Here is a 24,905-nt window from a genome sequence, read left to right as displayed (position 1 = left end):
TTGCATGAAATAGCTGTTGTCACCAAATTACCAAGAGAATGGCCACAGGTGACTGCTAGCAATATATTACAAGCTTTGCGTAAGGCATTTACTTCTTGTACAGATTGAACTTCTTGTGTCATGACTTTCACTTGCTGCTATATGCTGTCAAGTCTATATGTCAATAGCACCTGAGTTTAACCTATATAAAACATATTATACAGTTGAGCTTCATGATAACACTCCTCAGGAATGGCAGAAAGAATCATTATACCAGGTTGTTCACTTATATACAGGATTTGGCAATTTACTGCAGATAAATGAATAAATGACCAATTTAAATTGAAGTTTATTCTGCTTTTTAAAAAAAACTATACAGCAGATTTGTTTATATCATGTGTGCTGTCTCAATGCATGCTGCCTGTATCGTGTTAACCAGTCCAAAAACATCTTCAGTTCCAGGTGTGAAGAGCTGCGATTGCCTTCCTAAACTTTTCCAGTGAAAGGGTATTCGGTTCTATGCTTTCCACATTCTTGTCACCAAATGTTTCCTCATCCTCTCTCCGACTTAATGCCACCAATTTAATCATGTCCACATCGCTCATAGCTGTTCAGATAATGGCAGCTGTATTTTTAACCACTGTCCATACACTCTTCTTATCTCTCTTGGTAGGAACGAATACATACATAATGCAGGAATTTCACAATAGGTTATCTTTCAATTAGCTTCAGCTCTTTTGTTGCATTCAGGTCAATCTAGACAAATCCTGCTTAAGGGTTTTGTTGAAGTTGGGCAGATTGCCATTGGGAAAAAAAAAATCAAATTTTGTCATTAGTATCATTAAAACCAAGCAATCATTATCAGCAAGTGAAGTTATACTATATTTACTATTAAAATTGTCTATCATTCCAACACTAGGTGACACCATTACTCCTCAAAATTCTATCATCTACATTATTCTGCTAGATGGCTCTGTAGCCTACAGGTATGCTATATTTTTTAATTAATTTTTTTTTACTAATCTGATTTTTCTTCCTCGTCAATTTGCTATCCCAGTTTGCTTCCAGCTTTTTGTTCAGTCTGCTTCCTGCTCGGTCCTTGAACTGAGAATCGTACCCTGGGGGTTTTGGCCTTCCTTACTCACAGCCACACCAAATGACAATGGGAGGCTATTTCTAGTCTCAAGTGTTGCTGTAGCTGACTCGGGAGAAACAGTCCTGGTCATTGCAGTTCCTACATGTACTGTTCACTGGCTGCCCTAGCTTGCAGCCAATTTACCTTGTGTGGACATGGCTGGTTTGTGCACCGTTCAAAACCACCTTCTTTACCGGCTGTGAGGATGTCAGCATTGGGGTTGGTTATCAAATTTTTTTTCATTCATTCGTGGGATGTGAGCGTCACTAGCAAGGCCAGAATTTATTACCCATCCCTAACTGCTCTTGAGAAGGTGGTGGTAGGCTATCTTCTTGAACTGCTGCATCCATGTGATGTAGCTACACCGACAGTGCTGTTCGGGAGAGAGTTTTTGACCCAGCAACAGTGAAGGAATGGTGATATATTTCCAAGTCAGGATGGTGTGTGACTTGGAAGGGAAATTGCAGGTGGTGGTGTTCCCATGCGCAGGCTGCCCTTGTTTTAGGTAGTAGGGGTCACAGGTGTGGGAGATGCCGTTGAGAGATTTGGTGAATTGCTGTAGTGCATCTTGGAGATGTTAGACACTGCTGCCACTGTGGATCAGCAATTCAGGGAGTAAATGTTTAATGTGATAGTTGGGGAGCTGATCAAGCAGCCTGCTTATGCCTGAATGGTGTTGAGCTTCTTGAGTTTTATTGGAGCTGCACCCATCCAGCCAGAAGAGAATTCCATTACACTCTTGACTTGTGCCTTGTATCTTGGACAGGCTTTATAGGGAGTCTGGAATAGAGTTACTCTCTGCAGAATTCCACAGTATTGACATGGCTGTTCCATTTAAGGGAGGGGGAGGGGGAGAGAGCGAAACAGACAGAGAGAGCGAAACAGACAGAGAGAGAGACTAAAGGCCTGATTTTCTTACTGAAGTCAGAAATGGACACCGTAACTGTTTCCTAGTCCCGATCCCGCCCCTGGGGGTGAAGCAGTCACAGGCTCTGATTTTCACAGGACGGCCTGTTAATTGACTGGAGGGCAGGTTGGGCACCCAATTAGCAGTTGCAGGGGTATAATGGAGGTGGGACTGAAAGAGAACCAGTCTGATTTAAACAGACCACAGCAGCCATTACTGTCTTACTCCTGGAGCAGAAAAAGCAGAGGGGTGGAATGCGATGGAGGGTAGCCCCAAGCTTTGCAGATGCAGCCCTGGAGGTCCATCTTGAGGCAGTGAGGGAGGTCCTCTTTCCAGAGGATGGCAGAAGGCCACCCCCTCAAACCAAGCAGGTCTGTACAGAGGTGGATGAGACTGTGAGCAGAAGGAGTGTGGTTAAGAGGAACCGGATGCAGCGCAGGAAAGGATTCATTGGCCTGATTCACTCTGGCAAGGTGAGTGGAAAGCCAGACCCTCAGGAGCGGCCTCTGGGTATTCAACCTTCAGCACACACTCCAGCTGAGGGTGTATGCTGCTCCTGAACATGGGAGGAACGTGTGCCCAGGGCACTTACTGACACCTCAGCAAGGCTCAGAGCCCTAGTGCTGCTGAGGACCTGCCAGCACTGATACATGCAGCTTTCTATCTCAGTGAACTGTTGGCATTTGGCCATAAGAGGCAAGTAGTGCCTCATCTCTCTCTTTTGTCCTTGTAAGAGAACTGGGCACATAACGCCAGTGAAAGGGTGCAGACTAGAGGAGGGGTTCCCATGCTACACATAGTCACCGCCATGGATGAGGGAGCAATGGAGATTGCCAGGGTGGCTGACCATGAACAAGTCGGAGAAGACAAGATGGACATCCCTTGTGGAGAGGGTGAATAGAAACTGAAATGCATAGATTAAGGGGGTGCAGTGCACTCCAGCCTGTCTAACAGCATGCCAAAGACTCAGCCGCATTGGGAAGTCTCAGCACTGTCCCCAAAGGCTAGTTTTCAAATTCTCTTCTGCTTCTCTCTCCACAAATGCTGCCTTACCTGCCGAGTATTTGCAGCACTTTGTTTTTATCTCTCAATCTCTTCTTGTGTCTCCCACAGATTTGAACGTTAAGGCGGAAGGACAGATTCCCGTTTCTGCACTGGGCTAAACGCTGCCAGAAGAGACCTGAGCAATCACCATAGCACCTTACAAGAGCACCCTCCACCAGCACAAATACAATCACCTCACTGAGTCTTTGCACGCGCAGATAGGGTGACACCACGTGATCAGCACATCACAAGTGAGCAGGAGGTGGTGACAGAGGCAGCTGTGGGCAGCCCCCCTCCACCTCCAATGAACTGTGCCATTCCAGAGCCTCATCCTCTTCAAGCTCCACAACTATCTGGAGGGTCATGTTATGGGGAGCACAGCAGACCACCACAATGCGCGAGACCCTTGTAAGGGTGTACTGCAGGGCGCCACCTTTAAAAAGCCCGATGGTGATCTTTGTGAACAGATGGCTTTGGTTGCAGCGCCTCTATGGTGCTGTCTCAGGGTCTCGTAAATGACCGAGAAGCCATCTCTTCAAGGTATATCCCCTGTCCCTTAGAATCCAACCACGTAGTTTGAGGGTAGAGTGAAGAGCTGTGGTAGTCTGGACTGCTGCAGGACAAAGTAGTCATGGCAGCTGCCAGGAACATACATGGACACATGCAGGAAGCTCGTTATGATCGCAGACCAGTTGAAGGTTGAGAGATTGGAAGCCCTTCCTGTTGATAAATCACAGTGGCTGGTCACTGGGCCTCGACGGCCACAGGGTGCAATCCGTGACACCCTGAACCTGGGGGAATTCAGCAATGGAGGCGAAACCCATTGCCCTCTGTGCCAGAGAGACCCTATCTGTCTGGAATTGCATGTACTGCCCAGCTCTTGTAAATAGGGCATCAGTAACCGGTGAGGTGCAGTGATATACAGCCATTGTGAGATGGCAAAGAATTTCAAGGCTACAGTGACTGTGACAGCTACTGGCAGGGTATGGCGAGCAATGCTGTGAGGTGTAAGGTCTTCTGCAATAAGAGCACAAATCCCTGTGACCATCGGCCTGGAGAGTCACAGTCTCCTGCGGCACTGGTTCTCGACATCTCCAGGTAGCTCAGTCTTCGACGGTATAGCTCTGCTGAGGGTATGGCTTTCATTGCCTTCCTCCCCTTGCCCTCTGCCTTTCCTGCAGGGCATGTTGCTCCTAGTCACCACTGTGCCCAAAACCTTGTTGCCAGCTGCTGCCTTCCTTGCGCTCAGGTGGCCTCCCAATTGTGTCTGGAAGCCTTACCTCCTCCTCTATTGCCCACACAATACCAGGAAGGGGACGGCCCCCTGCAGTGCCTGAGTGTGACAGAATACGTGGCCCACATCCTGCGCACAACTGATAGCACCAGCGTGCAAATGGTTGAGTCCCCTCTGAGCCGTTCTCCCTTTTATGTGCCCAACTAATTTCTTGGGGCAGCCATGACTGGTTCCCTGCTGTGTTGCCTCCTCCATGCACCTGGTCTACCCCTGACCCAGTGTGCAACCCATGCACCCCCACCAAAATCTCAACATAGCCCTCAACGAACTAACTTATTTGAACTCATTTGGGAATTGTGCAGGTTCTCATTGCCGGCCTTCCACCAGCCCTGATAAATCTCGCCGATGGCGGGAATGGCAATGAGAAACTGACATGCTAGTTGGTGGTGCTATTTTCATCACCCATCCACCTCCATTCCTGCCCATGGCGAGGCCTAACAATTCAGCCCAAGAGTCTCACAAACTGAGGGAGGAAAAGAGAAGGAAATAAACTGGAGAGGGAAGGAAATAAACTGGAGTAAGGAGGAAGAGAGCAACAGAAACCGGAGGGAGGGAGAATGCACGTAAGTATGTCATATGCACTGTTGCATAATGTGTTTTCATTAGGAGAATCAGGCAGCTTTGTCGCTTCTCCTCGAAGATTAATGCTCACCTCCCTGGGACTGGATTTCATCACTAGGGTTTGGGAGTCAGTGAATTAAATTTGTTTTTTGTTTCATTTTTTAAAATTTCATTTATGTTTTTATAACTTGCTGTGCATTGTAAAGGCACATTCTGAAGGGGGAGGGTGAGCAGTCAGAGGTCGTGATACACATTGGTACCAATTACATATGTAGAAAGAGGGAATAAAGACCCGCAACAAGAATTTAGGGAGCTAGGTGGCAGATTCAAAAGCAGGACCTCAAAGGTTGTAATCTCTGGATTACTCCCTGTGCCACGTGCTAGCCAGTATAGGAATAGGAGGATAGAGCAGATGAATGCGTGGCTGAGAAGATGTTGCAGGAGGGAGGGCTTTAGATTCCTCTATCACTGGGTCTGTTTCTGGCAAAGGTGGGACCTGTACAAGTTGGACGGAATGAGACCAACATCCTTGCCCTTGCTGGGAGGTTTGCTAGTGCTGTTGGGGTGGGGGGTTTAAACAAATTTGGCAGGGTATGGCATACAAAGTGGAGGTACAGTAGGGGGTGAGGCACAGCCAAATATAGAAGAGAAACTAGGTCAGTCTGGAAGGCAGAGCAAATATAGACCTGTAAGGCACAAATGTAAGGCTGGATTGCATCTACTTTAATGCAAGGAATCTTACTAATAAGGCAGATGAATTGAGGGCATTGATTAGCACATGGGATTACGATATTATTGCTATCACAGAGACATGGCTGAGGAAGGACAGGACTGGCAACTCAATATTCCAGGGTATAGAACCTTCAGACGTGATAGGGGAGGGGATAAAAGAGGAGGTGGTATTGCACTGTTGAATCAAGGAGTCAATTCCTGCAGTAAGGAGGGATGATATCTTCGAAGGTTCCTCAAATGAGGCCAGATGGGTAGAACTTGAGAACAAAAGGGGGGCAATCACTTGGCTGGGCGTGTACTACAGGCCTCCAGTCAGGGAGACAGAGGAATAGATATGTACGTAAATCTCAGAGAGGTGTAAAAATAACAGGGTAATAATAGTACGGGATTTCAACTTACCGACTATCAACTGGGATAGTCTTAGTGCAAAAGGCTTAAAGGGGGAGGAATTCTTAAAATGCATACAGGAGAGCTTTTTGAGCCAGTACGTAGAAAGTCCTACAAGAGAAGGGGCAGTACTGGACCGAATCCTAGGGAATGAAGCTGGACAAGTGGTAGAAGTATCAGTGGGGGTGCATTTCGGGGATAGTGACCATAACTCTAAGATTTAAGGTAGTTATGGAAAAGGACAAAGATGGGCCAAAAATAAAGGTACTGAATTGGGGGAAGTCCGATTTCAATTTGATAAAACAGGATCTGGCCAAAGTGGACTGGGAGCAGCTACTTGTAGGAAAGTCGACAAGTCTATCAGGCCAGTGGGAGTCAAAGAGGAAATAGTGAGGGTTCAGAGCCAACATGTACCCATTAAGGTGAAGGGTAGGACCATCAAGTCCAGGGAACACCGGATGTCAAGGGATATAGAGTATTGGATCACAAAAAAAAAAGGAGGCTTATGGCAGATTCGGAGCGCTGAAAACAGTGGAGGCAATAGAGGAGTATAGGAAGTGTAGGGGAGGGGGGGTACTTAAAAAAATAATTAGGAGAGTGAAGGGACATGAAAAAACATTGGCGGGCAAGATAAAGGAAAATCCTAAGGCGTTTTATAAGTATATTTAGGGCAAGAGGATAACCAGGGAAAGAGTAGGGCCCAATAGGGACCAAAGTGGCAATCTGTGTGTGGAGCCAATGGACATAGGTTAGGTTTTAAATTACTTTTCATCTGTTTTCACTGTGGAGAACGACGATGTAGGTGTAGAGATCAGGGAGGAGGAATTGTGATATACTAAACAAATTAGCATTGAAAGGGAGGAAGTATTACATGTTTTAGCAGGCTTAAAAGGGGATAAATCCCCAGGGCCAGATGAGATGTATTCCAGGCTGTTATGTGAGGCAAGGGAGGTGATAGCAGGGGCGCTAACACAAATTTTCAGATCCTCTCTGGCCACGGGAGAGGTGCCAGAGGACTGGAGGACAGCAAATGTGGTACCATTATTCAAGAAGGGTAGCAGGGATAGACCAGGTAATTACAGGCCAGTGAGTCTAACATCAGTGGTTGGGAAACTATTGGAAAAAAGTCTGAGGGACAGGATTAATCTCCACTTGGAGACACAGGGAATAATCAGGGATAGTCAGCATAGCTTTGGCAGGGGGAGATCGTGTCTAACTAACTTGATTGAATTTTTTGAGCAAGTGACTAAATGTGTAGATGAGGGTAAAGCAGTTGATGTCATCTACATGGACTTCAGTAAGGCTTTTGATAAGGTCCCGCATGGGACATTGATTAAGGTGGTAAGAGCCCAAGGGATCCAGGGCAATTTGGCAAATTGGATCCAAAATTGGCTTAGTGGCAGGAAACAGAGGGTAATGATTGAGGGTTGTTTTTGCGAGTGGAAGCCTGTGACCAGTGGTGTACCACAGGGATTGATGCTGGGACCCTTGCTGTTTGTAATGTACATGAATGATTTAGACGTGAATATAGGAGGTATGATAAGTTAGTTCGCAGAGGACACGAAAATTGGTGGTGTCGTAAATAGTGAGGAGGAAAGCCTTAGATTATAGGACGATGTAGATGGGCTGATAAGATGGGCAGAGCAGTGGCAAATGGAATTTAATCCTGAGAAGTGTGAAGTGATGCATTTTGGGAGGACTAACAAGGCAAGGGAATATACATTGGATGGTAGGACCCGAAGTAGTACAGAGGTCAGAGGGACCTTGGTGCACTTGTCCATAGATCACTGAAGGCAGCAGCACAGGTAGATAAGGTGGTTAGGAAGGCATATGGGATGCTTGCCGTTATTAGCTGATGCATAGAATACAAGAGCAGGGAGGTTATGATGGAGCTGTATAAAACGCTAGTTAGGCCACAGCTGGAGTACTGTGTACTGTTTTGGGCACCACACTATAGGAAGGATGTGATTGTACTAGAGAGGGTGCAGAGGAGATTCACCAGGATGTTGCCTGGGCTGGAGCATTTCAGCTATGAAGAGAGACTGAAAAGGCGAGGGTTGTTTTCCTTAGAACAGAGAAGGATGAGGGGGGACATGATTGAGGCATACAAAATTATGAGGGGCATTGATAGGTTAGATAAGGAGAGACTTTTTCCCTTAGCAGAGGGGTCAATAACTAGGGGGCATAGATTTAAGGTAAGGGGCAGGAGGTTTAGAAGAGATTTGAGGAAAAATGTTTTCACCCAGAGGTTGGTTGGAATCTGGAATGCACTGCCTGAAGGGGTGGTAGAGGCAGGAACCCTCACAACATTTAAGTATTTCGATGAGCACTTGAAACGCCATCGCATACAAGGCTACGGGCCAAGTGCTGGAAAATGGGACTAGAATAGTTAGGTGCTTGATGGCCGGCATAGACACGAAGGGCCTGTTTCTGTGCTGTATAACTCTATGACATAGAATTGTACCAAAACTTTAGATAGAAATAACTATTCCTCCTCCTCTCTCATCTGTTATCTGGCTTGATGGGACTGTACACGCCTGGCTCCATTCTTATCTAATCAGTCAGCATATCACTTGCTATGGCTTCTTTTCCCTCTGCCACACTGTTACCTCTGATGTCCCCCAAGAATCTATCTTTGCCCACCCCACTCCCCCCCCATTTCTTACCTACATGCTGTCCCTTGGCGACATCATCCAAGAACGTAACGTTAGTTTGCACCTGTATGCTGATGACACCCAGCTCCACCTCTCTCGACTCCTCCACCGTTGCAAAATTGGCAGACTGCTTGTCTAACCCCCCAGTACTGGATCAGCAGAAATTTTATCCAATTAAATATTGGGAAGACTGAAGCCATTGTCTTCATTCCCCATTACAAATTCCATTCCTTATCGACGCCATCCCTCTCCATGACAACTGTCTGAGGTTGAATCAACCAGTTGCAACCTCGGAGTCAGATTTGGCAGAGTTAAGCTTCCGACCACATTTCTGCACCATCATTAAGACTGCCTATTTCCATCTCCTTAACATTTCCCTACTATGCCCCTACTTCAGCTCAGCTGCCACTGAAACCCTCATCCATGCCTTTGTTACCTCCAAGCTTGACTACTCCAATGCATTCCTGGCCAGCTGACCATGTTCACTCTTCCATAAACTTGAGGTCATCCAAAACTCCTTTGTACTGCTCGCACCAAGTGCCATTGATCCAGCACCCCTATGCTCGGTAACCTACACTGGCTTCCGGTCAAGCAACAGTTCGATTTTAAAATTCTCATCCTTGTTTTCAAATCCCTCCATAGCCTTGCCCCACTCTATCTCTAATCTTCTCCAGCCTCATAACACTCCGATTAATCTACGCTCATCTAATTGTTTAATGATTGGCGGCTGTGTCTTCAGCTGCCAAGGCTCTAAGCTCTAGAATTCTGCCTCTCTTTCCTCCTTTAAGATGCTCCTTAAAACCTACTTCTTTGAGCAAGCCTTTGGCCATCTGCCAGAATATCACTTTATGCGGTTGATGTCAAATTTTGCTCTATAACGCTCCTGTGGCGTTTTATTACAAGTTGTTGTTGATTATACTTTTGTTGAATCAGTGGAATATGCTTGATGTTTCTCATTATGGTCGAAACACAAATAAGTTTTTGTTTAAACATTGTTTATCTTTAAATCTATTTTGTGTTTGATTTATAAATCGTTATTCATCGCACTACAAAATATTTCATTTTATTCGGTGCTTGGTGATACTCAGACACACAGCCCTGTCGACCCTGCAAAGTCCTCCTTAGTAACATCTGGGGGCTTGTGCCAAAGTTGGGAGAGCTGTCCCGCAGACTAGTCAAGCAACAGCCTGACAGACAGTCATACTCACAGAATCATACCTTACAATGTCACAGCATCACCACCATTCCCAGGCATGTCCTGTCCCACCAGCAGAACAGACCCCACAAAGATGGTGACAAAGCGGTATACAGTCGTGAGGGAGCTGTCCTGGGAATCCTCAACATCGACTGTGGACCCCATGATATCTCATGGCATCAGGTCAAACATGGACAAAGAAACCTCCTGCTGATTACCACCTATCGCTCCCTCCTCAGCTGATGAATCAGTACTCCTCTTGCAGCAAGCACCGAGGGTGACAAAGGCACAGAATGTACTCTGGGTTGGGGACTTCAATGTCCAACACCAAGAGTAGCTCGGTAGCACCACTACTGACTGAGCTGGCAGAATCCTAAAGGACATAGCTGCTGGACTGGGTCTACGGCAGGCGGTGAGGGAACCAACGAGAGAAAAATATACTTGACCTCGTCCTTACCAATCTGCCTGCTGCAGATGCATCTGTCCATGGTAGTATTGGTAGGAGTGACCACCACACAGTCCTTGTGGAGACAAAGTCCCATCTTCACATTGAGGATATCCTCCATCATGCTAAATGGGATAGATTTCGAATAGATCTAACAATGAAAAACTGGGCATCCATGAGGAACTGTGGGCCATCAGCAGCAGCAGAACTGCACTCAACCACAATCTGTAACCTCATGGCCCGACATACCCCCACTCTACCATTACCATCAAGCCGGAGAACCAACCTTTGTTCAATGAAGAGTGCAGGAGGGCATGCCAGGAGCAGCACCTGGCATACCTCAGAATGAGGTGTCAACCCGGTAAAGCTACAACCCAGGACTACTTGTGTGCCAAACAACTTAAGCAGCATGCAATGAGTAAGCGATCCCATAACCAACGGATCAGATCTAAGCTCTGCAGTCCTGCCACATCCAGCCGTGAATGGTGGACAATTAAACAACGAACTAGAGGAGGCAGCTCCACAAATATCCCCATCCTCAATGATGGGGGAGCCCAGCACATCAGTGCAAAAGATAAGGCAGAAGCATTTGCAACATCTTCAGCCAGAAGTTCTGAGTTGATGATCCATCTCAGTCTCCTCCTGAAGCCCCCAGCATGACAGATGCCAGTCTTCAGTCAATTCGATTCACTCCGCGTGATATCAAGAAACGACTGAAGGCGCTGGATACTGCAAAGGCTATGGGTCCCGACGACATTCCAACAATAGTACTGAAGACCTGCGCTCCAGAACTTCCCACGCCTTTAGCCAAGCTGTTCCAGTACAGCTACAACACTGGCATCTACCCGGCAATGGGGAAAATTGCCCAGGTATGTCCTGTACTCAAAAAGCAGAACAAGCCCAACCCGGCCAATTACCGCCCCATCAGTCTACTCTCTATCATCAGTAAAGTGATGGAAGGTGACGTCGACAGTGCTATTAAGCTGCACTTGATCAGTGATAACCTGCTCATTGACGCTCAGTTTGGGTTCCGCCAGGGCCACTTAGCTCCTGACCTCATTACAGCTTACATGGAAAAAAAGAGCTGAACTCAGGAGGTGGTGAGAATGTCTGCCCTCGACATCAAGGCAGCATTTGACTGAGTATGGCATCAAGGAGCCTTAGTAAAACTGAAGTCAATGGGAATCAGGGGGAAAACTCTCTGCTGGTTGAAGTCATACCCAGCACAAAGGAAGATGGTTGTGATTGTTGGAGGTCAATCATCTGAGCTCCAGGACATCACTGCAGGAGTTCCTCAGGGTAGTGTCCTAGGCCCAACCATCTTCAGCTGCTTCATCAATGATCTTCCTTCAATCATAAAGGTCAGAAGTGGGGATGTTCGCTGATGATTGCACAACGTTCAGCACCATTTGCGACTCCTCAGATACTGAAGCAGTCAGTGTAGAAATGAAGCAAGACCTGGACAATATCCAGGCTTGGGCTGATAAGTGGCAAGTAACATTTGCACCACACAAGTGCCAGGCAATGACCATCTCAAACAAGAGAGAATCTAACCATCTCCCTTTGACATTCAATGTCATTACCATCGCTGAAGCCCCCATCAACATCCTGGGGGGTTACCATTCATCAGAAACTAAACTGGAGTATCCACATAAATACCATGCCTACAAGAGCAGGTTAGAGGCTAGGAATCCTGTGGCGAGTAACTCACTTCCTCACTCCCCAAAGCCTGTCCAAGTCAGGAGTGTGATGGAATACGCTCCACGTATCTGAACGGGTGCAGCTCCAACAACACTCAAGAAGCTCGACACCCATCAAGGACAAAGCAGCCTGCTTGATTAGCATACCACACATGACATTCACTCCCACTGACGCACAGTGACAGCAGTGTATATCATCTACAAGATGCACTGCAGCAACGCACCAAGGCTCCTTAGACAGCACCTTCCAAACCCGCGACCTCTACCAACTAGAAGCACAAAGGCAGCAGATGCATGGGAACACCACCACCTGCAAGTTCCCCTCCAAGCCACACACCATCCTGACTTGGAACTATCATAGAAAGTTTAAAGCACAGAAAGAGGCCACTTGGCCCATTGTGTCTGTGCCGGCCGAAAAACGATCCACCTATTCTAATCCCACCTTCCAGCATTTGGTCTGTAGCCCTGCAGCTTTCGGCAGTTGAGGTACATATCAAGACTCCTTTTGAATAAGTTGAGGGACTCTGCCTCAACTACCCTTTTGGGTAGTGAGGTCCAGACCGTCACCACCCTGTGGGTGAAAACATTTTTCCTCATCTCCCCTCTAATCTTTCTACCAATCGCTTTAAACCTATGCCCCCTTGTCACTGACCTCTCAGCTAAGGTGAATAGACCCTTCAACTTCACTCTCTCAAGACCTCTCAAAATTTTGTACATTTCAATCAGATCTCCCCTCAGCCTTCTCTGTTCCAAGGAGAACAACCCCAGCCTATCTAATCTTTTCTCATAGCTGCATTTTTCCAGTCCTGGCAACATCCTCAGAAAGCTCCTCTGTACCCTCTCTAGTACAATTGCATCCTTTCTGTAATGAGGTGACCAGAACTGCACGCAGTACTCAAGTTGTGGACTAACCAATGATTTTATATAGTTCCAGCATAACCTCCCTGCTCTTGTATTCTATACCTCGGCTAATAAAGGAAAGGATTCCATATGCCTTCTTAACCACCTTATTGACCTGTCCTGTTACCTTCAGGGATCTGTGGACATTCACTCCAAGATCCCTTACTTCCTCTGCGCTTCTCAGTATGTTCCCATTAACCATGTATTCCTTTGCCTTGTTTGACCTCCCCAAATACATCATCTTACACTTCTCCAAAATGAATTCCTTTTGCCACTTTTCTGCCCATCTGACCAGACCATCAATATCCCTGCAGCCTACAGCTATCCTCCGCGCTATCTACCACACGGCCAATCTTTGTGTCGTCCGCAAACTTCTTGATCATGCCCCCTGCATTTACATCCAAATCGTTAATGTACGCCACAAAAAACAGGGGACCCAGTACGGAGCCCTGCAGAACGCCACTGGAACCAGCCCTCCAGTCACTAAAACACCCGTCAACAATTACCCTTTGTTTTCTGCCACTGAGCCAATTTTGTATCCACCTTGCTGCATTTCCCTGAATTCCATGGGATTTTTTTCTAACCAGTCTGCCATGTGGCACCTTGTCAAAACTCTGCATCTCTTGCCCAAAACCTTCAACCTGTGTCCCTCTAGTCAGTTTTGACCTTGTCTAACTTATCTAAGCTGATCATACTCTTGTACACCTCTATCAAATCTCCCCTCAATCTTCTTTGCTCCAGGGAGAACCACGCCACCTTTTCCAACGTCACCTTGTAACGAAAATCCCACATCCCTGGAAACATTCTGGTAAATCTCCTCTGCACCCTCACATCCTTTCTAAAGTGTGGTGACCAGAAGTGGACACAATACTCTAGTTGGGGCCTAAACAGAGCTTTACAAGGGTTCAACTTCAGCTCATTTAAAACTCCAGTGCCTGAATACTATTCCTACTGAGTGTCATTTTTCCATCACTTCTGTCTTTGCCATCTTATATCAGCTATTAGGCCCCGTCAATGTTCCCTCTAATTTTTCTTTGTTATGCACAGTCTGATTGTTGCACTGCACAGTCCCTTTAAGATTACTGCGTGACCACACTTGCACACAAGGAACATTGGTTGCGTGCGGCCTATTTGTTTCAATGTGTTGTATGTTGCAGATTGCTATGCGGCTGCATACCTCAGAGGGAACAGAGGGCCCTGAATATAACGTAATGTAACTTTTAATTCTCATCAGTGTTATTAAAAAAAAAGGCTTGCATTAATATAGCGCTTTCACCACCTCAGGATGCCCCAAAGCACTTTACAGCCAACAAATTACTTTTGAAGTGTAATCACTGTTGTAATGTAGGATTCCTTCTACAGCCTCACCCCTCCCCATCTCTAACCTCTACTGACCTCCATGCTTATCCTCCAATTCAAGCTCATCACAATTCACCTCTTCTCCAACTGCACTCTTACTGCTGAAGTACCGAAAAGTATTTCTGCTCGTTATTTTGCACCTGCAACTATGCTTTTCCCCGTGTTCCTCTTTGCCCCTCATGTTTCTACATATGCCTATACTCATCCCTGTGAACCCCATCCTTTTTCTCCTTGTAGGCTGACCCATCACCCTGTCCCTGCTGACCTACATAATCACTCGCAACCCCCCCCCCCACCCTTCTAACCTCCTCCAGCCCTATAATCATTCTCCTTACTCTGCCCATTTGTACACCCCACCCTCCCTTTACCCCACTATCAGCTGTGCTTTCAGGCCCATGCCCTACAATTCAATCCTTGAACCCTTAAGACCCTCCTTACAATCCAAGTCTTTAATCCAAGCTGGTTTTCAGGTGTATAATATGGCTCAAATATGAATAGCATGACAGGAATAGATCACATCTGATATAAAAACACAAGATTGGCTGCAGATAACTTTTAATTAGAAAATATATTAGGCACATCTATCCAGATTTACATAGTACAAAATTATCCACAGAAGACATTGAGAAATTTACATCCCTTCACATATACCTTTTATTTTAAAAAATCCAAGTCCCTTTTAGTTATTCCAACAGCAGTTTTTTTTTAAATCCAAATTTTCCATTCTATGTTCTCCTAACCGCATCAGCAAAATACATAAGTTTCATACAGCACCTCACAAAACATTTTTTAAGGCTCTCTCTCTGCAGCAATGGTATGGTATTTCTTAACCTCTGGCATAACATAGAACCATGAATCTAGCAAGTTAACAAAAGTCCTTCAAAACAGTATGCACAATTTAATAACGGGATCAGGTGAAGAGCCTTGGCTTCCACCAAAATCCCGACAGACTACTAACAGGGGGCAGTATTGATTTCTCCCTGTCCCTCTCCTCTTTACTGAGTTCGATTTGCACTTTGATTAATGTTAAAATAAACTAATACTGGTGCAGCTTTACAGATAATCAACAATTCAAAAACTGAGCAGGTTACAGCAATTAATATTTTTTATGAATCTGTCAGATGTGTCAAAAAAAGTGGAGGCAGTGAGAAAAAGATCAGACATCTTCCCAATGTATAAAAATAAAAATACAGATTACCATCATCATCTTTTCCTTTTCCCCATCGACATACTTAGACAAATTATACTAAATGTCTGCCATTATAAACCTAATCGATATCCTAGGACAAAGTCACTTACCATCTCTCCACAGGGCACTGGCTGAAGGCTTTTAGCTTCTGCAGCAAAGGAGGAAGAATGATTACAAGAAGCCAGCACAGAAAGGAGCACCAATTCTGAATGCTAGTGAGATCGATCCAAGTGCATTGGTGCTGGACAGAAACACTTTACAAAAAGTTACGAAACAATTTACTGGACTCAGCTTTCTAGATTTATTAAAGACTGTACTTCATTAAAAAAATCAGATTGAAGCAAGTTTTTTTTTAATATCATGTGGTAAAAGAGGCAAAAAAGTAGAGTTCTAGCAGTTAGATATTATGGATGTTGGTGCCTTTCCACGTTTGGAAATTATTGAATTACAATATCAGTTGAAATGATTTGAAAGCTGATCTCTGTGGAGTAGTGTCTGAGACTGATTTAGTGCCTTTGTGGAGTCGCCACAGCTGAACACATCATACCAGAGCAATTGGGTGGAAAAGCACTTAAAAATGTGCCAAAGTAGATATTTTACATCTACAGACTAACCAAAAGGAACTGTCTATTTCATAGCCATAAATAAAAGATCTATTGTCGGAACAAAAAATGAGCTCCATTCTTCTCAAATTTAAGAACATCAATTTTTTTTAAATTAAGATGTGGTGGTTTAAAATGATATGAGAATGAACACAATTGCTATGCCCAGAACATGGATCATGTTTTGTAAACTTGCCATCCACCTCATGCCCATGAAATTTTGCTGAACTTTTCCAAGTGTACAGGTGAGAGAAACCAGGAACACAATACAAAAGACTACAAGAGTCTGGTTACACGTGCAATACATGGGCATACTGTACAATAGCAGTGTTAGTTTGAATCTTATACACAGCATCAACATTTGTTCCAGTGCAGGTTATACATAAACTACCAAAGCAGTAGTTTGTTGTAATCACACTCTCACCCCTACTTCCTTTAATTAGGTCATTCATTGTTCTTGTTAACGTAAGTTAGTTATTGCTGCTTAGTTGCATCCTTTTAACTTTAAGGATTAATATTTGAATACAAAGGAATAAAAAAGTAAATGTTTTACTGTCTGAAAATGCTACTGATGTTAGCAGCACCAGGAGACACAGCCAGGTGTCAAAGATATCTTCAAAAAGACTTACAAATACAGCCAAAACCCAATCAGAACATGCTAATGCTCAAAGAAATGACTGAATAGATGAAATGTGTTGTGATCGGTGTTGACATCACCAATGGTCCAATAAAGACATAGTGGGTAGGTATAGTTCTGATATGTACAAGGCTTAATTATAATTCCCAATATTAACTTAATATTGTGTCTAAGGAAAAATCCACTCTATTATGGCTGGGAGACAGAGGTAGGGAAACTCATTCAGTGCCCATTCTTGATCACAAAATGTTCCTAAACCAGCAAACAGGCACACACAAACAGGTTAACTATATACTCCCTGAAAATTAACACTGCAATACACACAAACTGAGAGCTAATAGGTCGACTCTGAATTTAACTCAAAGATAATCACTTAGATTAGCTACACAATGGGATGTAGGCCCCATACTGATGGCAGGTGAAGCACAGCACCACGAAATTCAAAGTACTATCAACATCAATCCAGCATTAAAAATAACCTCCCCTGCTCGCCTCCCCCCCGCCCCCCATTACTGTTCCAGATAGGAATGTATTGAGTGCAGCTCACCATTAGAACAGATCTGTAATGGAATGGACCTTTAACCTATTGGGTATTGATCCCTCACAGTTTCAAAAATAGAACATAATCTTGGTCACGCAACACCTGAAGCAAAATTTCACTACTTAAACAGCATATTATTGGATAATAGAATCATTTCTAAAATCGAATTTTGAAAAAAAAAAAAAATGCAAGTCTTGCTTTCAAAAGAGATTGGTGAGAAATTGCACGAGACACTCCATACTACAATGCCTGTGGTAAAATATTAAAAATTTATTCATCACTTCATATAAAATTCTAGATTTAAAATTGAAATGTCAGTGACATGTGTGGCAGCATAGCTGTATATTCACTGAAGCTTCAAGAAGTGCTAATATTCCCCAGCAAATTAACAAAAATGGAGTTCTGAATAAAAGGGTTGAATCACTAGGGTCAATTCCTAGAAGTTAGGGTACTAAAACTACTAATATTTTTAAGTATGACTGTAACAAGTTACACAAATGCCCTTGAGAATTCTCCTGTACTTAGAACTCATAACAGTTTCATATCGATTACCTAATTGAAGCAAGGTCAATAATTACACGAAAATCTTGCTCAACTCCGAGTTTTGCTAATGGACATTTACAGTGTAGACATTTTCCATGTTCCAATGTGCAATACTTTATCGACATTAAAATCAGTGACATTCATTACCCCCATTTACTTCTTTTTTTTTTACAGCCCTTTGAATACTTTAATTCTCTTACATTAGTCACCTGATCACATTGCTTTGTGTCACTGGGAAATGTAATGACTACAGTACCCTCCTCCATACTGTTTCTTATAGTGTCAACAGGGCACCACACTGCACTCTTCCAGAACACTTTTCATTTGTCAGCAATTTCTTCTGCTGCCAATTTTCAATCATTCTAGCTAATATGCTATTAATTTCATGAGCCTCAACAGTCATTAAAAGATACAGAAAATTCAAAATTATATCTATTACCCTGTCCAATAATTCAGGCACCTTCTCAAAGAGTTCCAGATGATTTGTAAGACATAACCTATTGCTTATTGCGGAAGTGCATACAGAACAATACCACTAAAAAATAAATGAGAATCTGGGTTTTATACATAGCAGCATTGACTATAAAGCAAGGAATTTATGTTTGGTTTGTACAAACCCATTCATTAGGCCAAAGCTGGAGTTCTGGATACAACCATTAAAATATTAGAGCCATGGCAAGGTTAAAGCAAAAGGTCACTAAAATTACACCAGTGAGAGAGAGATTATGTTGATTAAGACAGGCTTGAAAAATTGGGAACTTTTTTCAGTGTAACGGAGAGGTTAAAACACCGATTAGATTGAAGAGATGTTTTCAAAATTCTGAAAGGTTGAGAGTAAATAGTGAAAGAGTGAATTGTTTTGACAGGCTGGCACATTGTAAATAAAGCATAAACTCAGGGTCATCACTAGAGTGGCAAAGAGAAATCTAAAAGAAATCTACCCACCCTCTCAGGTTCACCTCAATAGCCACTTGTGGTAAAGCATACATTATCATTTGAAGGGAAATGAAATAAGCATTTTCAAATGAAGAAAATTAGATAACTAACTGAAACTGAATAGCCTTTTATGCTGTAATTTCTATTATAGTACGGTACTTTTAAAGGATGATACCCATGTCTGCAAGTGGTCAACTATTTTTCCTCAATCTCCATATTAAATTCATATTTTACATCACAGAAGGAAACCACTCCCATTGTCCCTGTGCCAGTTGTGTACCCATTTTTTCCTATTCCCTTATCCTTTCAAATATTTACCCACTTCCAAGTTTAATATTTTTGATTCTGTTTCCATTCGGGGATTCTATGCATTAACACTAGTCCCTATCCCTTCCTTCATTCTTATTGATGATCTTAATTTGCTGCCCTCTAGCTATGGATTCACTGAATAGCAGAAACAGTTTTCACCAATTTACCACATCAAAACCCAGTAATTTTGAGCACATCTATCAGACTTCCTCTCAACTTTCTTTGCTTTAGTCAGAGAAAGAAAAAGTCCTAGTTTCTCTCGTCTCTCATAACTAATCTTATATTCTCTGTTTCGCTTCAGTGAATCTCATCGGCATCCTCGACATGGACTAGGCATATGTCTTAAATAAGGCATCCCAAATTGGGTTGTAATCTAACTAGATGATTAATAATTTTAACTCATAATAACTTTTGAAACTTACCAGCATTCGATGTTAGCCTGACTGGTCTATAATAACTTGATTTATTATTGAGTTTCACCAATTTTTCTTAGTACCTCCTTATCTATAGTTGTCCCCTCCAATTGCTCGACCACTTTCTCATCTTTCCCTTGCATTCCTACCAAAACATTCTGCGAAGAGAGAGAAAGACAAAGTACTCATTTGGTATCTCCACCATTCCTTCATACGTCATATTTCTTTTTATACTAGGCCTTACCCTTTCTTCAACTATACCATCCTTTACCATTTCTCTTTGTTACCCAACAGTCTTCCTTCAAATCTTTCCTTAGCCTTTCTATTTTGCACTTTCCTTTTACGCACAATTTAGATTTTCTGTTGTCAGATGTTGCTTTAATTTTAACCTTAATTTCTCTACACGTCAAATGAATATCAAAAGCAGCACAAACATTGCAAACAACTCTAAACCAAGTTTAAGAGACCAGCTTGGAGCACAGCAGCACTACTTCTCATCTTGAACCATCAGATCAAGACGCCGATGCTTACTAAAACGTATGCAACTTATTCCTTGTAACTTCCTTGCAGGTAGCATTGAGAAACATTTTTCTAACTTGACCAAAATAGTGATTACATAAATAGGCTCCAACATTCCATTGTGGTTTCTATTCAGCAACAAAATGCGAAACACAGTCAGACCTATAATTGCTGATTTTGTGTTTAACAGCAAGTTTGAAGAAGCTTCTGTCACCAGACAGAACTATTCTGGATTAGCAAAAGCCTTTTATTCCTTACATCTGAAATACTAAGGCTTCAAGCAAATTACTAACAGTACTTTACAATGTTGGGAAACGTAGTAGACGGTAAAACTTGTTTTGAATGTGGGATCACAAGGCATCTGCAACAGGCCAAGTAATAAAAGACCAGGACTTAAGACGCTGTGCACAAGAACAATTGTCAGTTTGATGGTATAGTATAATTTCAATATGGCAGTTCAAGGGAAAAGTAAGAGGATTCCTTTCTTATGGCCACATTACGTCTCAGTATCGGAGGGGCAAAATGATCAATAAGCATTTAAAAAGGAATGGGCCATTACCAAAAAAAAAAATTAAGTGGGGCTTTAAGGACAGGGGCTCATGAAATCAACCTGAGGACTGCCTGAAAAATAGAATCCAGGCTTGGCTTAAAAATAATATATACAGAAGGCTGTCTACAGTATGGAGTCTCTGATGTACTGGGAATGTATTCAGGTAAATGCACACATGCGCACTAATTCACAGCTGCTAGTTATACAACACATTCACAAATGGCAAAAAAAAACCTTTTTCAGAAGGCGAAAATCAATAACACATCAATAAAAAACCTTCATATTAGTGTTTCTTCCAGTGAAACTGTCCTGATTTCTCCCATTGGGTAATTCTCCAAAATCTATAAATATACAGATAACTGATGAGGCAAGAAAACAAGCGACCTGTGAACTGACCTGGGCACAACTCAAGAAATTGTGGCATGCCATGGTACAAGTGCACTTGGTTTCTATCTTTTTTTTTTTAAACCTATGCATCCCATTCATTCCTCCTGTCATGGTCCTGCTCAGCTCATATAGGAGTTCACGAGTTGCAATCCTTGGATCACGGACAACAGGGATTGTCAATAACCAACATCACATCAATCCCATAAACTTCAAGCAAGTCCATCAGGAAGATACGATCCCCCTGGGGATCCAGCCCCATACTCCTCACATGGTCAGCAGTCAGCGTTTTATCTTGGCAAGCTGAAACTTCCAACAACATCTGGAAGATGCGATTGTTCTGTTCCATGAAAAACCTGCAAGCAAAATAACCCATCAGGGACAATATTAGCTAACTTACTGGTTAAACAGCCTCAAGGCAAGATGCAGTAACAAGTCCTTAAGGGGATGCCTGCTACACAACTGACTTCTTTGTTGTTAGAGACTTGCTCTGATTAATTTTTCTCTTTCTGAAAGGGCTCTTAAGAGTCACAGACTATACTAAGCAAATCCCTCTAGGTCAGCATCTAGGTAAGCAGGAATAGATTACAGACACCAAGTCTTGCAAACTTCCTTCAATCCCTGGAAGACAACAGATCTCTTCTCATCCCAAAATTTGTGCATTTTTATTCTATCTTCATCCTTATGCAGCAATAACTTCTGAATTGGAATATAAATGCCGAATCCTAATATAATTGTAATATTCCCAATTATTGAAGCTTTAGATCTACACGGATTCAATCAACCCTTTGTCTTCTATTAAGTCACCACACTTTCCGGAATTCAATTTAAAGCAGCTTCAATTTAATAGTTGAAATTTTTTTTTTTTATTTCCAAAATATACTTTATTCATAAAAATCTGTAAAAATTACATTGCCAAACAGTTTCCAAACAGCACCAAAAAATACAAACATTGCAAAAGAGATCAGTTTCCTTCAATACTGTCATGAGTTTCTTCTCAACCCTTCCGTTTCACAATTGTCATGTCAATTACAGTTTTACATTTACAGCAATTGAGAATATTAACGATACAGTTCGAGGGGATTCCCATGGATCCAGCCCCTCAGTCTAGCTTGGTGGGGGAACCTTACACTGTGGTCTTTCCCCATTGAGCCTTTGCTGCGGCTGCCCCAAGCTTTAGTGCGTCCCTCAGCACGTAGTCCTGGACCTTGGAATGTGCCAGTCTGCAACATTCGGTGGTGGACAACTCTTTGCGCTGGAAGACCAGCAAGTTTCGGGCAGACCAAAGGGCGTCTTTCACCGAATTGATAGTCCTCCAGCAGCAGTTGATGTTTGTCTCGGTGTGCGTCCCTGGGAACAGCCCGTAGAGCACAGACTCCTGTGTTACAGAGCTGCTTGGGATGAACCTTGACAAAAACCACTGCATCTCTTTCCACACCTGCTTTGCAAAGGCACATTCCAGGAAGAGGTGGGCGACCGTCTCTTCCCCACCACAGCCAACGCGGGGGCACTGTGCGGAGGGGGCGAGACTTCGGGTGTGCATGAAGGATCTGACGGGGAGGGCCCTTCTCACCACCAGCCAAGCTACGTCTTGGTGCTTGTTTGAAAGTTCTGGTGATGAGGCATTCCGCCAAATGACTTTGACGGTCTGCTCGGGGAACCATCCGACAGGATCCACCGTTTCCTTTTCCCGTAGGGCCTTGAGGACATTCCGTGCAGACCACTGCCTGATGGACCGGTGGTCAAAGGTGTTTTTCCGCAGAAACTGCTCCACGAAGGATAGGTGGTACGGCGCCGCCCAACTGCATGGTGCGTTCCGCGGCAATGTGACCAGGCCCATCCTTCGCAACACCGGGGACAGATAGAACCTCAGCACGTAGTGACACTTGGAGTTTGCGTACTGGGGATCGACACATAGCTTGATGCAGCCGCACACGAAGGTGGTCATCAGGATGAGGGCCACGTTGGGTACATTTTTCCCGCCCATGTCCAGAGATTTGAACATCGTGTCCCTCCGGACCCGGTCCATTTTAGATCCCCAGACGAAGCGGAAAATGGCTCGGGTGACTGCCACGGCGCAGGAGTGGGGTATGGGCCATTTAATAGTTGAAATGGTCTGGGGCTGGTCAATTTTATTTGCTGTTCAATGCATTGCTGGAATTAATTTGTACTGGAGTTTTGTCTTTCTTTGCACATTCAGGTTTCAAACTTTCTTCTCCCCCACTCTTCCCAACAAGTGCGCATTGTTAGCTACTTACATAATGAACAGGTCTTCTTCATTGGAACTGCAGTCTCCCCCCACCTCCTGAGAATAAAGTAGCATTTGCCTGTTGGAAAGATTTACATAGCATGTAAATAGCAGCCTCACTTCAGCAGATTTGCATACACAATTCAGAGCAATAAAAAGTATCCACGGGGCAAAGGCACTCCAATAGCTGACTGAATTATAGAGCATGTGAAGTAATACACTGAGCAATACAGATCAGGAGCATTCCTGTTCAATCCCTAGGCTTTCCTGAGGCAGCAGTAGGGAGTGCTACAATTAAACAAAGTATCCCTAGATTTGAGGAAAAGGGGAGAAAAAAAACTGGGGGGGGGGAAAAAGGAATTTCTACTTACCTCTGGTCATTGAGCTTGCGATACTTGTCCTTATCTGCACTGTTTACCTTCAGCAACTGCTGCAGGTGCTCGCGGTCTGTTTTCACATTTTGATTATCGACGTAAACATCATACAAATCTTTCTTTTCCTCAAATATCTTTTCTGTTGTGCCTTAAAATATAAAATGCAATCTGAGTCACTGCTCAAAAAAAAATTGGCCTCCTGAAAATTTAACTTGCATTTAAAGTAAAAATTCTCCCTCATATTGTGTGAAAACTTTAGACATATGCTGAGACTTTGCAATCAAATAGAACAAAGTGGATGTTGTAATGTATAATATGCTAGAATGCTGCCATCTGTTTGGTCTTCAAAGGTGATTTCAGATATGCCAAGAGCCATTGGGAGATTTTTTTCATATACTTACAGGCCACATAAGACACCTCAGTCTCCAGGGTTTCTATATCTGCTACGCTGATGTAAAAGTAAGGCTTGGATTCAGGGAATCCTCCAATCCCAGGCAGTGAAACATTCGCCAGACAGCAACAGCAGTAAACTAGAATAGATGCGGGCGGAGCAAGAAACAGACACAGAATGAGATAATTCAGTCCAGTTGTCAGTTTGAATGGGTGAGGCAGGGGACAATGAGGAGGGCACAGAACATTGGGCCATACCTGTCTGGATAATAAAAGGGTCACTGAGCACTCATCAGGTATCTGAACATTCAACTCCCAACGTAGAGACATTGGAGTTAATTTCAACATCCTCGCCATTGCTAGGTTGATGTGAACACAGATCATGGAACAAATGTCGAACCATTCTGGTCTGCGTGACTACAACAAGTGCAAGTTTAGCCACTGTGCTATCAAGATTAAGGAATACCCATTGTAGGTTCTCTACAATATTGCATACATTACACATCTTTAAACATGAATACTTTTATTTCTACCTACAAAAATGAAATAAAAATGACTACTCGCTTTGGTTGCGGGTAGGAACAGTACCTGCCATGTTTAAAACATGCACATCAATTTTCTGGCTTTCTGTTGGATGGTTTCAGCAGGCACCTTGCAGTAACAAAGTGACTCATGTTAATAACTAGGGCAACTATGGGGCAAGTAGTCACTGTTACAAGTGGCAGACATGCTCATCTCTTAGCAGTACAGAGACTATGAAGTGTGAGCTAAGTTAAAAAATAAATTCATTTAAAACACCCACCTCTATAGCAGACCACTCCAACCGGAGGCGGTGAGAAAATCAAAATCCGCTTCCTTAAAAGTGCAAATTTCCAAAGAACCATTATCTGTTCCCCAAAAAACTTGATGAACTGTGACATGCATCCTGCAGGATGAGTGATCTGTTTCAAAGATAAGAATTTCAGCAGCATTTCAATA

General features: G+C 43.6%; 1 protein-coding gene across 6 annotated transcripts in view; it reads right to left on the bottom strand.

The window, feature by feature from the left end:
* Positions 1-360: 360 nt before the first annotated feature.
* Positions 361-24,905, bottom strand: part of dennd11 (DENN domain containing 11) — a 45,635-nt gene continuing 21,090 nt past the window's right edge. The window contains exons 5-11 of one of the 6 annotated variants that reach the window (XR_010976871.1): positions 24,730-24,868; positions 23,939-24,067; positions 23,535-23,685; positions 23,174-23,242; positions 19,472-21,271; positions 15,592-15,629; positions 361-749 (exon numbers count right to left, since the gene is read on the bottom strand). Coding sequence is in view for 1 of the 6 variants with exons in the window: in XM_068050668.1 (XP_067906769.1) it covers positions 21,076-21,271; positions 23,174-23,242; positions 23,535-23,685; positions 23,939-24,067; positions 24,730-24,868 (684 nt within the window). In the remaining 5 variants the exon portion in view is untranslated. Of the gene's footprint in view, positions 750-14,818; positions 15,630-17,878; positions 21,272-23,173; positions 23,243-23,534; positions 23,686-23,938; positions 24,068-24,729; positions 24,869-24,905 lie in introns of those variants that run through there. The other 5 variants (XR_010976870.1, XR_010976869.1, XR_010976872.1 and 2 more) reach the window with 5 other exon arrangements.

Source organism: Heterodontus francisci, chromosome 18, assembly GCF_036365525.1.
Source record: "Heterodontus francisci isolate sHetFra1 chromosome 18, sHetFra1.hap1, whole genome shotgun sequence".
NCBI lineage: Eukaryota > Metazoa > Chordata > Chondrichthyes > Heterodontiformes > Heterodontidae > Heterodontus > Heterodontus francisci.
This window is presented reverse-complemented; position numbering and strand designations above follow the sequence as displayed.